Source organism: Capricornis sumatraensis, chromosome X (genome assembly GCF_032405125.1).
Source record: "Capricornis sumatraensis isolate serow.1 chromosome X, serow.2, whole genome shotgun sequence".
Lineage (NCBI taxonomy): Eukaryota > Metazoa > Chordata > Mammalia > Artiodactyla > Bovidae > Capricornis > Capricornis sumatraensis.
In genome coordinates this window covers 18,370,590-18,389,065 of record NC_091092.1, presented here as the reverse complement: position 1 = coordinate 18,389,065, position 18,476 = coordinate 18,370,590, and the positions used below count along the sequence as shown (strand labels likewise).

General features: G+C 39.4%; 1 protein-coding gene across 4 annotated transcripts in view; it reads right to left on the bottom strand.

The window, feature by feature from the left end:
- The window catches only part of PAK3 (p21 (RAC1) activated kinase 3), a 92,973-nt gene that overhangs the window by 47,955 nt on the left and 26,542 nt on the right, over nt 1-18,476 (bottom strand). For 2 of the 4 annotated variants that reach the window (XM_068963368.1, XM_068963371.1), the window contains 5 exons: nt 17,047-17,091; nt 15,751-15,904; nt 14,063-14,100; nt 9,536-9,667; nt 7,185-7,350 (listed from right to left, as the gene is read on the bottom strand). In XM_068963368.1, coding sequence (XP_068819469.1) covers nt 7,185-7,350; nt 9,536-9,667; nt 14,063-14,100; nt 15,751-15,904; nt 17,047-17,091 — 535 coding nt within the window. The remainder of the gene's footprint in view (nt 1-7,184; nt 7,351-9,535; nt 9,668-14,062; nt 14,101-15,750; nt 15,905-17,046; nt 17,092-18,476) is intronic. The other 2 variants (XM_068963370.1, XM_068963372.1) reach the window with 1 other exon arrangement.

Sequence of the window (18,476 nt, the reverse complement as noted above, 5' to 3'; positions counted from 1 at the left end):
CCAACATTTATTAAAAAAGTTCTCATAAAAGGATACTGTAGATTAGGAGATAAAAACATCTAAAGACTTGAACACAGTATTTAATAAAATCACTGTCTTCTCTGAATTAGAGTGAAGTTGAGTACATTCAATTCTGCAGCACATTCAGTTCTACTGGATAAATATCTCTTGAGCAATTAATATGTACCCAGTACTACACTAAGGGCAGTGGGGGATGGGGATGGGTCTAATAAAGAACACAGTTTAGTAATGAGGCTTTGTGTTTTTTTTAAAAAACATACATCCCCAGATACCTGAAAGTAATATAATATTGTAAGACAATTATACTTCAATTAAAAAATTGTATAATTATAAAATAAAATCCTAAAAATCTCTACACATCCTTGAACCTAGGACCCTGCTAGCATTCAAAACATTATTAATAGTTTAACTGAGATATAATTTCCATACCATCAAGTTCACTCATTTAAAGTGCACAATTAAATGGCTTTGAGTAAACCTTTAGGCTTGTGCAAATTTACTAAATTTTACCATAATCTGATATTAGAACATCCTAAAAAGAAATCTTGTATGGGTTAGCAGTCACTCTAGATTCCCTCTGTGCTTACCAATTCATCCCTGGGCAAGCACTTATCTATTTACTGTTTTTGTTTCAAACATTGTGGAATAAGTTGACAAACCACATAAGAAAACCATTCATTTATCCTATTTGGCTCTGGGAAAAAATACTGGTTTTACAAGTTCAAAATATCATACCCACTACTCAGAGGATCAATACTTGCCACTACTCAGAATGAATCTAAAGGAAGTGACATTGACTCTTCAATGCAATGCTCAAATAGGTACAGGAAAATTCTGTGCCATAGCAGCATCATGGGAATAAGTTTGCAAGAGGACAACTTTGAAGGGAATCATTTATCTGGATACTTTCAGCTCTCCTTTCTCTATCTGAACCTCAGTATCAGTATCAGTACTTTTAAATTATCTTAAACATCAGTATCATTACCTTTAAGTTATATCTTACTAACATGGCCCCTATTCAAAGAAGTGTGGAATCAGTAAAAAAAAGATTTATACACATTATCTAATTATGGAGTCTATCTGCTAATTGTCACTCTTATCCATTTTCTCCTCTTCATGCCCATGGCCACTGTGATTGTTTAGGCTCTCAATATCTATTGTTCAAACATTTGTGCTAGTCATTACCTAACTCCAAACTCTGCCTTCTCTAATTCTTTTTCCACAATGCCTCTGGAATAGGGTAACCATATAATTCATAAACCAAGACTGTCTTGGGTAAACTGAGATGTAAGGTCAGCCTACTTCAGAGTGATTTCACTCCATTATCCATAAATCCTCAAAAGTTCCTCCTTACTACAGGATCAAGTTCAAATTTTTCATCTGGCATAGAAGGCCCTTTACCATCGAGCAGCATCTAACTCCTACCCACTCAAGTCTAACCTTATATTATTCCTCTCCTCTCCAACCTTCCTACTTTATATCCTAGCAACACCATCACTATCCAAGGCTCTGGTCTTTGGACATGCTCCCTCTTTCCCTTTCTTATCAAGCCCATGAATTCCTGTTGATTATGTAAGTATAATATCAAGTTATCCCTTGTGAATTCTTCTTTGATCCTTCTAATGAGACGTGTGTGGCTAAGTCATTTCAGTCGTGTATGACTCTGTGTGACCCCATGGACTGTAGCCCGCCAGGCTCTTCCTCTGTCCCTGGGATTCTCCAGGGAAGAATACTGGATTGGGTTGCCAAGCTCTCCTCTAGGGGATCTTCCCTACCCAGGGATCAAACCCGCTTCTCTTACATCTCCTGCATTGGCAGGTTCTTTACCACTAGCACCACCTGGGAAGCCCCAAACATGCTGCTTTCTGAGGGCCAGAACGTTGTCTTTTCATTCTGGTAACTTCAGTGCCCAGAACAATAGTTTTCACTGAATCCATTAACCAAATGAATGTGAACAAGAAAAATTGTATTCCAGAGCTAAACTGTGTGCTACAGGTAATACTTTGTACTAATTTAGACATGACCTACTTTCTGGGCTAGTGAACAATTTAATTCAGAATTACCAGTACATCGTATACTTGAAAAAATAATAAATGTTTCACTCATGGGTTGTTCATCCATGGTGGTTAGGTTTTTGTTGTTGTTCGTTTTTTTGTAAGACAAGCAAGTCCATGTTCCAGTTAGGTTAAAGAAGACTTACCATATGTGAGTTACTGTAAGTTTTTTCCTCTTGTATTCCCAATCTCAGTCGATGGTACTACCATCCCACGAATTAGGAGCCCAAGTCAGAAATCTGGTAATCACCGTGACTCATTCCTTACCTTCATCCCCACATGGAATTTTCTACTGAGTCCTGGGCCTATCTCTGTTTACCTCCTAGATACCTTTTGAATCTATCATTCCTCATTACTACTGATTTAGTTGGGCCCTCGTCACTTTTTGTTTGAACTATACAACAGCCTCCTAACTGGACTCAAAGTTTTCAGCCTCCACCCATTCAGTCTAGGCTCCACACCTCTATCAGGATACTCTAAGTACAGATCTGATCAAGTGATTCTCCGGTTCAGGGTTCCTGGAGCCTTCCCCAACACCTACAGGGTAAAGCTCAAACTCCTTGGCATGGAATCCAAGGTCCTTCATATCTGGCTCCTGCATCATTCTCCATCTCATCTCCCCGACTAGAACCCTATGCTCTCACCAAAATGAACAACTTGCAGCTCATGATCAGATCCTGCTACGTGATTTAGCTTCTTCTCTTAAAACTCTAGTATCAACATCTACCATCAATTCTATATTCAAGTGGTATTGAATGAGTTAACATTCCCAAGCATATGCCTTTATACCTCCTTTGTGTGCTAGTCTCTGCCTAGAATGTCCTTCTAAGTTTTTTTCCTGGCAAGTTCTTATGCAGCTTCAACTCAGCTTCAGTTAAGCCTCTTCTAGGAAGTCTTCCTTGATTTTTTGGAGTAAAGTCAATAACTTCTCTGTACTACTCTTGCACCTTCTCTCTCTCTCTCTCTTTCTGACACTTCGGCTTTTTTCTTGCTTTTGTTCTTGCTCTCCTTCTTTGTACTTAATCTATCATCCTTCTATCTATATCTGTATTTGACATCCCCTTATAGATCGTGTCATAAGGACAGGAGCCATGTCTTATGCATCTTGTATCCCCAGTGCTTCTTCATATAAATCTGTGTGTGGAATACATTGGTTACTCAATAAATATCTGTTGAATTAAAAGCAAATAAAATTAGGAATTTCATTTTGTAAATGCCCCATATTTTAATACAGAGATGTATTTTACTTGAGTTATATCTACCACCAACTTAATGGTTCCTGAGTTGCTATTTCATTTTTCAAATTGCCTCCCAGATTTCTATTACACTGTGAACTACTTTTATTAAAGCTAGCTATTAATGGTTAGTAAGGACCTGGAACTTAATTTTTTTAATGAAATGATTTTAAAGCCACTTCAAACCAAAGTTTTATTAATAGTTTAAAGTCTTCTAAGAAAGTTATACTATACGTTGCTGAGCAAACTGTTTTCTGTAGATGGAACAAAAGTAAGTAAGCTTCAGCCCAAGCCACTGTCTGAATTATGACCAAATCCAATTGGTAGGCATTAGTTAACAAGGTTTTATGGTAGTAAATGATTCAACTTTTATTTCTGTGGTATGCAGGATAAAAACAACAATAACAAAAACTGGGAATGAATACTTTCATAAGGACTGTGTGTATATGTGTGCACATGCTCTATCGTGTCTGACTCTTTTGCAACACCATGGACTGCAGCCCACCAGGTTCCCCTGTCCATGGGATTTCCCAGCCAAGAATACTGGAGTGGATTGTCATTTCCTTCTCCAGGGGATCCCAGGGATTGAACCCACATCTCTTAGGTCTCCTGCATTGTCAGGCGGGTTCTTTACCAGCTGAGCCATCAAGGAAGTCCCATAAGAATTACCAAAAAATGGCCATTTTGATGTGCTCCTGCTTCTGAATTTAACTGCTATTCAAATAAAATGGCACCCCCAGGTCCATTATCAGTCACAGGAGAGTGTGTGCTGCCATCTACTGATGCAAAATGAGTGAACAGGAAACCTTGTTTACAATTCTGAATTACAAAACAAGCTTTTACGGTGACCTCTTTCATCAGAGCCATTATAATTTGTATTCATAAATTACACTAAAGATAGGATTAAAAAAACATTGTGACACAATAGGCACAAAGTGATAAAAATCAGCTACTCAAAATCAAAAGGAAAAAATGATAGCAATACCAGAAAAACTTCCAACCAGAGCAATTTCCTAAATGAGAAACAAACCATTCACTTTAAAGGACAAGGATTTAAGAAATCACTAAATACTAATATTTAAAAATGGGGCTCATGATGTGGTTTCAGTGACAGAAAAGTCAATCAATGTATTGTCCTACATATAAAATAAACTAAGATGTCCATCCATGAAAAGATTTTCTCTTTGGCATAATGAACATTTTGACTTCTGCAAACAACCAAACAAAAAACAAAAGAACTCTCTAAACTCATATTGGCTCTATTTCAGGGTAAATTAAGAAAAAGAATTTTCAGTGGGGAATTTCAGCTGGGGAGGGGGTGGCGAGAGAAGGAGGTGTTTGTGGGGCCCAAAAGAGGGAAGTCCGAAACCAATTTCTAGGATTGCACAATTCTGCTGACAGTCAGCACCTTTTGAAAAAATTCAGTAAAATGTAGGGGTTTCTTTATTTTCCATCAAATTCAGACCAGACCACAATGAACAAGCCAGGCCCAGGCTATCCATCTGTGTAAAACTGAAAGATGATCTGTTCATTTCAGCCATTAATGAATGATTCCAAGGGCTGGCCCTCACAACAGCCTGACAGCTCTGTCGTCTGGGCTACTCACCTCACAGTAATCAGATTCCTGAGACTGAAGGTGAGGCCACCCTTCCCACTTTCCCCACTTATAGTGGAGTTCACTTTGGCATGGGCTGTGCCTACATTACAAATCTATTGAGATTTGTAATAGGTATCAAATAATCATTTTTACTAAAGCAAAGCTGTTATATTTTTAAAATCTGATATAATAGGACGTGTAAAATAAAGAAAACTAAGGCATTAAGTATTCCAAGAATACTTGAACTGAAATTATCCAGGCAATTCTTTCCTTTATTCATCCCTTTTATACAAACAGACAGCTGGCATATGCAGAAGTAAACTGAACAATGGAAATAATACAAGCTTCAAAGGCAAAGAGATTTGCATTTCAACTCTGGGTACAACATGCATTAGTTTGGTGATCTGGTAACTTTCGCTTTTTGAGGCTTACTTTCACTGATCTGTAAAATGAGGCTAGGAAAATCTACCACAAGGAATTATGGTGAACATTAAACTCGATAATGTATGTAAAGTGGCCAGCAGAGAAGGCACTTAGTAAATGGGAATTATTTCTGCTTTTATTCAGGAAATAGTTGGTATCAGCACTAAAGAGGTATATTTAATCATGTACAGTAAAGTCAGTTGGCTAAACCCTCAATTCCAGTTCTGAGTACTTACTGACTACTGTAACCCGAAACTTAGCCTTCCCAAATACCTCTGTCTCAGAATGTTTCAACATCAGCACTGTTGACATTTGGGGCTGAATAATTCTTTGCTGCAGAGGAGAAAGGAAGGAGGCCTATCCTTTGCATTACAGTGTTTAGAAGCACCCTTAGCCTCTATCCACTAGATGCAAGTGGCATTTCCTGTGCTGCGAGAAAAAACATGTCTCCAGATACTGCCAAATGTCCCCTGGAGGGCAAACTGGCCCTCCAACCACCTCTGCAGAGTCTTCCTGTGACCTATAGCCTGCACTGCTCTCTTCCTTTTCTGAGTTCTTTTAGAAGGACTGTTGCATGAACAAGATGGCGTCCTATTCTTTAATTGTGTCACACTATTAAACCTTATCTTACAAATAAAATTGTAAGCTTCTTAATATCAGGAAATTGTTTTTGATTGTTTCCTCCAAAAGACTCTGGCATAGAACAGACAAGTAGGAACCCGGTGAAGAGGCACTTGTTTGCTCATTTTTTCACCCATTCAATCAAATAGCATCCATTAAGTCCTTTTATGTACCAGGCACTTTATTAGAGCTGGACATGTGGGAAAAGAAGACACAATCTCATCTTTAAAGAGCTCCTGGTCTAGTGAAGAAGACAAAGTACAGTGGGATTATTTGCTACAATAGTTCAAAGTTCAGTCACTAAACTGTGTCTGACTCTTTGAGATCCCATGGACTGCAGCATGCCAGGCTTCTCTGTCATTCACCAACTCCTGGAGTTCGCTCAAATTCATGTCCATTGAGTCGGTGATGCTATCAAACCATCGCATGATAAAGGCAGTAAAAAGATCCCTCAACTCATACTGAGAGAGAAAAGGACAGCTTTCCTGAGGAGGCATCTTTTGAGCTGAGGTTTGAAGGATGAGTAGGAATTAGATCGAAGGCACAAAGTGCAGAAAACTTGCAATCTGTTAGATGCTTTTGAAGTATGAGTTTAATGAGTATGCTTCACAGAACTTTGGCTCTTTTCAACAGAGAATTTGTTTTTTTTTTTAAATCTTTCTGGCCCAGAAAGGTAACTGGAAAAGAAGTGTTTTGTAAAATGGAGCAACTGTGTATGCACAAGCATGGATACACTAATAACACTGCAAGGAGGAGGTTGAAAGCATCAGCTTGCCCTGACTTCCTGTCCACATAGCAATGTACCTAAATTAAGAGAAAGGGCTATTTTATTGTGGCTGCCCATTTTGACTGACTGTGTTGGTTTCTGAGGTTGAATTATCTATCATGATTGATCAGGTGGGCGCCCCTAGGGTATGATCATAGGATATTTTTCATCAGACTGTTTCATCTCTTTGGGAGGAGGTATAATCTTAAAATAAAACTTACTGCTTAATTCATTTAGTGAAGTTTTCCCCTAAATTGATTTTTTTCAAGTGAAAATATTTGGTTTCTGTGTAATTAGGAGTAAGGGGGGTTGGAGATTTAAAATACACAGTGCATCTCAAACTGTTTATCTCATGACGTCAGGGAGTCTATAAGCAGGATCAAATGTTTAAAGGTTTAATTCCCACTCAAAGTGGTTTATAAGAAACGCTCCCATGAAGAAATGGATGATGGCAGAAAAAAACTCACTTAGCTTCTCTAGGATCTCCTCATCTGTCATTTTGGATTTTTTCCTTTGCCGATCTGTATTTCTATACAAAGTACTGGAATTGGCGTTCTCAGCAGAAGGTGGTGTGACCTCTTTATTTGGTGCTGCTGGTGAAGCAATTGATTCAACCACGGAACGAGTGTAGATCTTAAAGACAAAAGGTTTTGTTACAAGTTAAAGACAACTGATGAACCAATATTGACACATCAGAATCACTGAACGTCCACAGTTTACATGTGGTTCATTCTTTCCTAAAAACATACACACAATGATTTATTATCATGTACTTTCATAATTATTAAATGTATCCTTTACAATTATGACTCTAGAAGTATCAATTTTTGTAGATCATTAATATACTCAATTACTGACTCAATGGACATGAATTTGAGCAAACTCTGGGAGATAGTGAAGTACAGGGAAGCCTGGCATGCTGCAGTCCATGCAGTTGCAAAGGGTCAGACATGACTTAGTCACTGAACAACAATAACAATAAATTCAATGTCCCTTTAATCTAAAATCACTGAGTGTGGGTGATACAAATACTAGTGAAAATTCTGTAACTAAGTAGTTGTATAATCCTAGATAATTACATCATCTTCCTAAAGTTTTAGGGTCTGAGTATACTTGCTATCCAGAGAAGGCAATGGCACCCCACTCCAGTACTCTTGCCTGGAAAATCCCATGAACAGAGGAGCCTGGTAGGCTGCAGTCCATGAGGTCACTAAGAGTCGGACACGACTGAGCGACTTCACTTTCACTTTTCACTTCCCTGCATTGGAGAAGGAAATGGCAACCCACTCCAGTGTTCTTGCCTGGAGAATCCCAGGGACGGGGGGGAGCCTGGTACGAGGCCGTCTATCGGGTCGCACAGAGTCGGATACGATTGAAGCAACTTTGCAGCAGCAGCAGCAGCAGCAGCATACTTGCTATCTCTCTTCTAATTCTCAAAATTTATGTTTGACCTTCCCCCTTGATTCTTTCTTTCCAGAAATGCCTTCTCTGTATCCCATCATCTTGTATATGAGATGGCAGCCTCCAGGAGTATCAATTTCTGTAGAGGTATTTACTGAACAGTTTTTACCTACAGAAGTCAAGCAGGAGGAACTAGAAGAGCAAACTATAATAAAGGTAGCATTGGGCTATTACATGTTTGGCCGCACACAGACTGGATCAATAGAATTATGATATGCAAGTACCCCATTGTTCATCACTTTCAATCCAACAACCATATAGTTCACTCTTAGTGTTGTACATTCTATGGGTTTAGATGAGTATATAATGACATGTGGGCTTCCCTGGTGGCTCAGTGGAAAGAATTCACCTGCTAGTGCAAGAGACACAGGTTCAGTCCCTGGGTCAGAAGGATCCCCTGGAGAAGGAAATGGCAACCCACTCCAGTACTCTTGCCTGGAAAATCCCACAGAGGAGCCTGGAAGCCTACAGTCCATGGGGTTGCAAAAGAGTCGGACACAACTGAGTGACTAAACAACGTAATGACATGCATGCATCATTATGGTAGCATACAGAATATTTTCTCTGCCTTAAAAATCTTCTGTGTGCCACCTATTCATCCCTCCCTCCACCCTGCCCCTCAGCCTCTAATAAGCTTTTAAAGACAACTGATTTCTTTCAAAAAAAGAACTTTACACAGCTTCAAGTATATTGCCCTTGAAAGCTCTCAGGCGCTAGTCTTTTGAGGTCCCCAAACACGCTGTGCTAATTGTGGTCTTGGTTCCTCTGCTGATGCAATAGTTCCTATGTGATTCCCATGAATTTCATTCTCTAGCTTAACTTCTGCCATGGTTTGAAAATTTAGCACTTATTTATATATTGTTTGGTATTATTCTCTCACTGTCATGTGTTAATCTGTATCTTCAAACAGTAGCCCCAACCAAATTTGTATCTTATATTCTAGTTCTTTACCAGCTGAGCCATAAGGGAAGCCCAAGAATAACAGAGTGGGTAGCCTATCCCTTCTCCAGGGTATCTTCCTGACCCTGGAATCGAACCAGGATCTCCTGCATCACAGCAGATTCTTTACCAACTGAACTATCATTGCAGGAAACCTGGATTTGATTCCTGGGTTGGGAAGATCCCCTGGAGAAGGTAAAGGCTACCCACTCCAGTATTCTGGCCTGGAGAATTCCATGGACTGTATAGTCCATGGGGTCTCAAAGAACTGGACATGACTGAGCGACTTTCACTCACTCATTCTAGTTCTGGGAAAACAGATGCTCAATAGATACTGGGCCATCAACTAGTTTTGAACTCCAGGATTGTTTCAAAGGACATCTGTTGAATCATTTGGAAACAGTCACTTGGGACTTACTGATTTTGTATGCTCTGGTCTTGGTGCAATGACTGGTGGGGGCTCATTGTCATCTTCTTCTTCTTCCTCTTCTTCATCTTCTTCTTCAGACACGGGAGGAGCCAAAGGAGGCTCTGATGCTGTTTTTGTACTCTTAGGATAAAAACAAAGACCAGGTATTAACTATTCATTGTTTTTCTACAGAAATGAGAAAAGGGAGATAAGATATTTAAGCACGTAGGGATAGGAGGGAATTTCATCTTTTACACGTCAGCAGAACTGTCTGCAGTTTGGTGGCCTGGACCTGCCCACACTCAGAGATAAATTCAGGTCAGGATTTAAGCACCATGAGATTGTTTAAATTCCTTTCATTTTCCACTGAGCTCACAAACAGTGAACTATTCATGTAACATTTTTGAGTTTTAATGTTTTTTAAATCAATGAATATATTGTAAAAATCAAATTAATTGGTAATAAAGCCCTGAATTTGTACCAGGCAGGTTATCATTGTGTTGACTGCTGACAGTTTATCAACAAGAAAAGGGCTATTTTGTGCCTAAGGGTAAGAGCATGCATCTGGATATGGCATAAATGTGTGTGTGTGCACGCTGTACCTTCAGTTGTGTCTGACTCTCTGGGACCCTAAGAACTACAGCCCTCCAGGCTCCTCTATCCATGGGCTTCTCCAGGCAAGAGTACTGGAGTGGGTTTCCATGCCCTCCTCCAGGGAATCTTCCTGACCCAGGGATCAAGCCCGCATCTCTTGTGTCTCCTGCATTGGCAGGCAGGCTCTTTACCACTAGCGCCACCTGGGAAGCCCTGATAGTACAATAAATATACACAAATGTCAAAATAGCCTCAGACTGAAGAGTAGGTCCCTGAACAATATTTAGTGTTTAATAACACTAATACCAAAGAAGCTGTGATGGGTGAGAAGCAAATCAGATTCCTACAACAATGGGAGGCATCATTAACTCCATATTAATTATATAGCCATTAGTTTAACACATTTAGTCACTACAACATTGTTTCTATTTTGATTCCCATCCAGGCTACTAGAAGATGCTGAAACTTGTAAACAATTCAGGCTATGTCTGGAAGGCGTAGTCAATCCCATGAAGTCACATCCTATAGGATAGCTAGGTCTACTGGAAGTGTTTCTAATGCAACAAAAGCACAAGCAGAGTGAAGTACAATCTTCCCCTAAAATCATAAAAAGTACATAAAGTGCAATTCCCCAGTCCTAAGTTACTGAGTCCCAAAGAAGTGATCCAACGTGACCTTAAGATTCCAAATTTAGTTCATCTGATCAATAGAAACCCACCCTTAGTCAAGTAGTTTAATCAATTATCTCCATCTGGGAATCTGGCCAGCCCTTTGAACTCAAGTTGCCTGATGGGAAACTCAGCATCTTCTTACAGAAATATGTACCTCCTGGAAGATAATGTCCTCATCTTTTTGGCCACCCACATATCATGCAAAACCTGCAATTATCTTTGACCTCAACCTTTCCTCCAACATCTAATTAGTAACCTAGATATCTCTGGAATTTAAATCTAATCTCCATTTCCATTGCCACTGTCTCACGTAGGCCCACATCACCTCTGGCCTTGGATGCCTGCAATATCTCTCCGGTCGGTCTCCCTTCATCCAGTCTTACCTTCTGTCCTTAATTCCTTGTGAACATGTGTGATCAAATCACCCTTCATAAGCTTTAATAACTTAACTCTCTTGCTCCACAAAACTTCAAGGGCTTCCCCCTGTACACTTACTTAGACCAGATTCCTTAGAATGCTGTTTAAGGGCTTCTATGATTTGGCTCCAACCTTTCAAAGCTGAACTCCTATGATTCCTTTTCTTGCATCTCAGTCTTCATTCAAACTCATACCCCCTTGTCCCCTTGCTCTCTTCACTACCCTGCCCTTTATCATGCTTTCCCTTTGCCAAGAAAACCCTTCTGTATCTTCACAGATCCAAACGCATCTGAACTTTAGGATCGAGTTCAAATTCCACCTTTTCTATGAAGCATTTTTCTAATTCAACATTCAAAATATGTGCCAAGTGCATATTTTGTACTAGGCACTGAGCTTAAGCCCTTGAAAAGGGCCTGCTTCCTTTATTCCTCCCCAGATAAAAGGTAGCTCCTTTCTTTGAATTCTCATAGAAAATGGAAATATTTTATGGTGTGTAACATGATCCATATGGTACTGTGCTTCTTTATGTTCATACTTCTCTTCCCTTACTTGACTGAGCTCTAAATTTCCTAGTTTTGACAAGGAGGCACTTGATAGATACATGTTTTAAAAAGTAAATATCCAGTTGTTCTTAACTCCAACAGTGAATTCATCAGTTTCTTTCCCAATCTGATGGAATATTTTGAACATTATATAGATTTAGTTTTAGTTCTACAAGTAAAGCCAATAGAAGTAAGCTAAAAATAAGGTCAATGGACCATCCTAGGAAGTTGGTGTTCAAAATAACTGACCTCCCTAAAGAGATAACAACTATTTGTCAACATATCTATCTTGTATTGCACAATAATGACAGTAATTAAATCAAGGGAGGTAAAGTATGTGTTGATGATGGAAGGTTGGCATTTGTCTTTCCCACTTTGGTAGCATCTTCCTTCATGTGCTGTTTTCAGTGGAGTCCAGGAAGCTGTCATAGCAAAGCAGCAGCAGGAGGGCAATGAGCAGTGAGAACAGGAGGGCTCCCTTCTGCTCTGTTGTGAGAATTCTGAGCTAAGGCACCAGTACCAGGGCCTCATGCAAGTCTCACGTGTGGAGAGAATGAGTTTTCATCCTCGTTGCCATCTAAAAGCAGCAGCAGTAGTAGCTTACATTTAATGAAGACGTAGTAGGTGCTAGGAAATGTATTAAGTATATTATATGCATTATCGTATTCAATAGTCACACATGTTTTAGGCAGCAAGTATTGTTAGTATTCCCAGTTAAGGCTGAGGAAAGAGAGGGTCACAGAAATCAAGCCACTTTCCCAAAGTGGCCTCCGCTTGGAAGTGGAGGAAAAGACCAAACACTTATGTCCAGAGCCTTTATTCTTTTAAGTTTTCTCTTTAGTTGTGATAAAATAGACATAACATAAAATTTACCATTTTTAAGTGTACAGTGCAGGAGAGTTACGTATATTCACATTGCTGTGCATCCATCACTGCTATCCATCCCCCGAATTCTTTTCATCACTGAAACTCTGTACCCATTAAACAACACCCCATTTCTACCTCACCCAGCAACCACTTTCTGTATCTATGATACTGACTACTTTAGGTACCTTATATATAGGCAGAATCATGGTATTTTTCTTTCTGTGACTGGATAGTTTCACTTAGCATAATGTCCTAGAGGTTCATCCATGTTGTAGCATATGTAAGGATGTCCTTCCTTTTTAAGTTTGATTAATAACCCATTGTAAGGATATACCACAATGTTTATTCATTCATCTGTTGATGGACACTTGGATTGCTTCCACATTCTGGTTACTGTGAACATTGCTGCTATAAATATGGGTGTATAAATACCTACTCAAGACTCGCCTTTCAGTTCTTCTGGGTATATATCCCGAAGTGGAACTGCTGATTCATGTGGTAATTTTCTTCTAAATTTTTGAGGAACTGCCATATTATTTGAGAGTCTTTAATTTTCACCAGTAATGATTTACTGCTGTCACACTGACTGCCCAGGGTGACATCAAGCAGGCCAGCATTTGTCCTTTATAAAAGGAAGAATTAGCTTGATTATCCATGACTCTGAATAAGCAGTTAGGAAACTTTCACTAATGCTAATTATAATATTTCACTCTTAAGGAAGCAGACAAGGCAGGAAATTATTTCTATCAGGTTTTCAAAATGAAACTCATACAAAGAGAAGCCTTGTCTAAGACGATTTTCTCTGTATGAGTATTCTTTCAGATACTATAGCACTTTCAAGGCCCTTGAGCTAAGTTTCTTATTTTCCAGTCACTTCTCTGATAAAACTATCTATGGGACTTTTAGTTTTCCCCTACCCACTTCATCTCAGTTTGTTGGAACAGGTGACACCAAAAGATGTAGTGGTATGGCCTTAGACAAGTTATTTCACCTCTCTGAATCTCATCTGTAAAATGGAGACAGTGATAAGACTTACTTAATTGGGTCATATGCTGAGTGAGAAAAGTCAATCCCCAAAGGTCATATACTATATTATTTCATTTATGTGAAATGTCCAAAATGACAAATCCATAAAATCAGATTAGTGATGCCCTAGGGCTAGGGTGGGGTGGATGGGGTTAACTCTAGGCAGACTTAGGAGACCTTAATGGGTGATGAAAATGTTCTAAAATTGGATTATGGTGATGGTGGCACAGGTATATACATTTACTAAAACTCATCAAACTGTACACTTTAAAAGGGTGAATTTTATCATTCTAAATTATACCTCTTAAACTATTTTTAAAAGACTCTATGTGTATTTAAAAACTAGTCCTGCACAATTATATTCTGTTGGACCACCAGAAATACCAATCATACAAGACCATTTTCAATTTTTCACTTACCGAAGGATGGGCTGCTATGTATCCGTGTGCGCTTTTATCTGAAAAGTGAAGATAAAGATATTACCTTTGTTTTATAAAGACTGCCTCATTGAGAGACTATGCTCTAAAAAACCGCATGTGTTTGACCAGAAGGAAAATTGTCAATTCAGTATTAAATAGATATCATGATAAATGACATTTTTGGTAAAATAGTTCACACCCTTGCATCATCACCATATTCTCGCCACCCCATTTTATAGGGTTTAATGAAGGCCTCCAGTGAATTGCACCTATACTGAGCAATGCTGAGATTACCTACTTCTGACTGGTATGAGTCTACTCATCTATATTCAGAATTTTTCCTCAGCTTCCTCCTTCCCTCTTCTGCTCCTTCCCTCCCCTTCCTATGCTATTAGTCACAACATGAGAGCATCAAGAAATCACGTGGTGAGTTTCAGAATACAGCAGTAGCTCAGATACTGTTGAGTTCTAACCTAGTTTTCAGGATCTCATCTTTGTAAGCTGGGAAAATTCGACACATAAAAATGGTTAAAAAGCAGTGGCAACATGGAATAAGGCAATGGCACCCCACTCCAGTACTCTTGCTTGGAAAATCCCATGGACGGAGAAGCCTGGTAGGCTGCAGTCCACGGAGTCGCTAAGGGTTGGACATGACTAAGCGACTTCACTTTCACGCATTGGAGAAGGAAATGGCAACCCACTCCAGTGTTCTTGCCTGGAGAATCCCAGGGACCAGGGAGCCTGGTGGGTTGCCGTCTATGGGGTCACAGAGAGTCGGACACGACTGAAGTGATTTTGCAACATGGAATAAAGAATAAATTCTGCAAATCTGCCCTATGTATTAAAACCAATGCCAAGAGGGAGGGGCATTTTTTAGCTGGAGCTGTAATGATAGTATTCTCTTCTTCCTTTAGATGTAAAATAATAAACTGCTTTAGAGATGCAACCCAGTTGTTTATCATACAAATTTGGACATCAATGTATCAAAGGCCAGGTCACATGCTAGCAAATGAAGCTGAAATAAGGCAGGAGGAACACAGCCATTTTGATCTCTTATAAATACCAAGACATATGTCTTTTTTGTAAGTCTAATTTTGAGGTCTGATCAAAATAATCCAGCAACCATAAAATTTGTGCTGTGTCATCATGGTGCAATTCAATGATCAAAGAGATAAAAAAATAAATTTCAAGAGACCAGGGTTTGATCCAGACACCTCTTATTTCATGAACACATCACAAGGCCTGATCCTAAGTGACTTGAGTGTCTTCACGCCAGTGAAGAGTCAAAACAACAATTGTGATTGCTGATTCAAACTGACAACTACTACTTCACTGGACAATTTCCTTGTTTGAGCTCTAAAATCACTCAAATACCATAAATCTCCTAACATCAACTTCAACTTCCAACTTATCCTCTGGCTGACTTATGTTGAAGTCATTTGGAAAAGGAGCTTGAACTGTCTTCAAATGCCCTCCAGGCTTTCTGTTCTAATCCTGAAGTTCTGAGACTGAAATGACTTCAATTTTTTGTTTGTTTGTTTTGGATGTGTTGCACAGTTTGTAGGATCTTAGTTCTCCAACCAGGGATCGAACCCAGGTCCATGTCAATGAAAACATGGAGTCCTAACCTCTGGACCACCAGGGAATTCCTTCTCCTTTACTTTTTGATATCTTAGATTTATTCTTACCTCCTGATGTAAAGCTCATGTATTTCTGGTTGTTGACTGTTTCTTTGGAATCATAGAATTTGAGAACATCTAGAACAGCTTGGGGGTTTTTCTTCTGTTCCAGCTTTGTTATGTTGGAGGTTTGGAGTAATCGTGCCCATTGCTCAGGAATTCCCTGTGGACAACCAAAGGGAAAGAATGGCAGCTCAGAACATTCGGCAGCTGCATTTTCATGTTCCAGTAAAGTTCTTCACCAAGAAGCCCATGCTACCTGTAGGATTACACTTGGGAAACTGAAGTTACACTCTAGATTTAAAGTTAGTAACTTAATAATGCAATCATTCTCTTCTCTAATTAAAACACATAGGTAAAACTAGGATCCAACTTAAAAAGGGTGGGTGGGAGTATGACTGTGATAGAAAAAAAAAAGCGCATGAAAATCACCTCCATATTAACTCTGCTCATCCATGAAATGATGTTTACGGCTTAGCTTATTTTTTTCTGGCGACTCAGGGCAGACATAGCAAGACTTCTCTAAATTTGTGCACAGCATAGTATAGTTCGGATCAATAGGATTTATATGTATAGAATAACATAAGCTGTTTCTGAGCATGTTGTAATCAGAATATCTCTTAGAATAAAAGGAAAGCCTCACCCTTGGTCAGTTCATATTTTGTGATTATCAAATGCAATTTTTGGGGGGCCTAGAACTTTAATATAAAGAGGGATTGAGAGGAGACGAAAACAGAATCATGGCAGAGCAATAACTACAGGAGTGCTAAATAGTCAAGGCTGCTTTGGGTATTTTCCCTGCAGCTTTCTCCTCTCCTCCCTCTATCCCCTCCTCCCTGCTTCATTCACTGGCCACATAGAACCTGGGGACTGTGGCAACCAAGCCAAAGCCTTGTGAAAATTTGCAATCACCCAAAGCATTTAGAGCAGAGAGGAGGGAGTACTTGGCACTCTAACCAAGGAGAATTGCAAAGATTACACTGGGAGGTGAGCTTTGCATCCTTTCCTACATGTTCGGCCTATGGATGCCCCCATTTCATAATTATCCAACCTCCAAGAGCAACTTGGAGCGAGAAACAGACACACTATTCCTGAAGTGCATCTAGACACAATTTACGTGGCTTTGTCCTATGAAGTCTCGGCAAAACAATGTGTGACGTGGGCCTCCAGAGTTTGGGAATGACAACAAAAAAGTGAGATAAGCCAAGCAACAACTCTACTGCACACACATGAACCTGCTGCTGCAGTGCTATGACATCTCAAAGAAGCACTTTGATGCAAGCTTCTTTTGGGCCTGTGACGCACCTCTGGGAGCTTCCCTGGGCACATCTGTGAGCCATAGAGATCTGGCTGTAATGGACGTAAATAAAGAAAGAAAAGAAAGTTAAAACAGAATGTGGGACAACTTAGAAGGTGGGAGGAGATGAAACCAATGGGTCTGAATGGGGAGGGGGTAATCCCTTCTAAAGTGGGGCAGTTGTGAGAATAGGGAGGTATTAACTAAATCAGGGCCAGGACAGGCTACAGGACAACAGATTTCAGAAAACAGAGAAAACGACAATGTTCCAAAGTTTGGATGCAGTAATTCCAGTTTTGGCCAGATGCTTCCTCCATAAATAAGCAATTGTAAGAGTTACCATTACATGGCTAGAGAAATTACCAAAAGGCAGAAACATGAATTTGGAGGAAAGAAGGATGGCATCATGAAAAGCTTCAACAATAATTTGTAAGTTATCTTTTACAACTGGGTGATCACAGCTAGCCAGTGGCCATGTGATGAACTTACAAATTTCAGTTCCCAATTCTGGTGAACCATTTTCAGTTTCACATGGGAAGTGTCTGCATGGCTAAAATTCAACGAAGATTTATATTGTGATGCTGAATTTAACCTTGACCTCATTAAAGTGATTTTCCTATATTTTGGAGCTAAAGTCATGGCTGGCTTAGAAACCACTAGATTAAGGATTTCCCACACAGCCAGACTCTATGTTTGAATTTCTGAGTCATTTAGACCAGGGAAGGGAATCCATTTCATTTCAAACCATATCATGAACAATCTCCATTTTAATGTTGCTGTTCCAAAGTCCCATTTCCCACATAATAAGATGAGACATAAGGTAACACCTTTGTCTAAATAAAGATATTATTTACAACACTACAGAAACATGCTTTGACCCAACTGGTTTGATTTGGGATACAGGTCTTTGATCCTTGGCATTTGGGGTTACTCCAAGCACAGTGAAAAGGACACTTTTACATGCATTCATCACGCAATTTGATGCTAAAGCTTTAAGCCAAAAATTTGAACTCAGGAGCCCATGCATGATCCCAGTTCTGATTCTAAGTGCAATTAATAGCATTTGGTTAATACTGTAATGGCCAAAGGAGTTATTAAGTGTTACAAAACTAGGTATGCATTGCACATAACCACTAGAGCGGACGTCACTGGCATGATCATTACCATAATCATTAGAATATTTGCAGTTACTATACATTCTCATGGCACTTCTAAACTTTTGTGATAATAGTCTTATGATCACTAGACAGCAGGAATAACTACTGTCAACTGCAAAAGATCCTCCAGACAACTATACTTACCATGTGACTATGCTGCTGACAGAACGTCTTTTTTCCTTTTTCAAGTTGAAATAAACCAGTTCATCAATGAGACCTAACACTTAAATCTGAGTGTATGCCACAAAGGGAGGTAAACAGAAAGCCATCTCATTACTCCA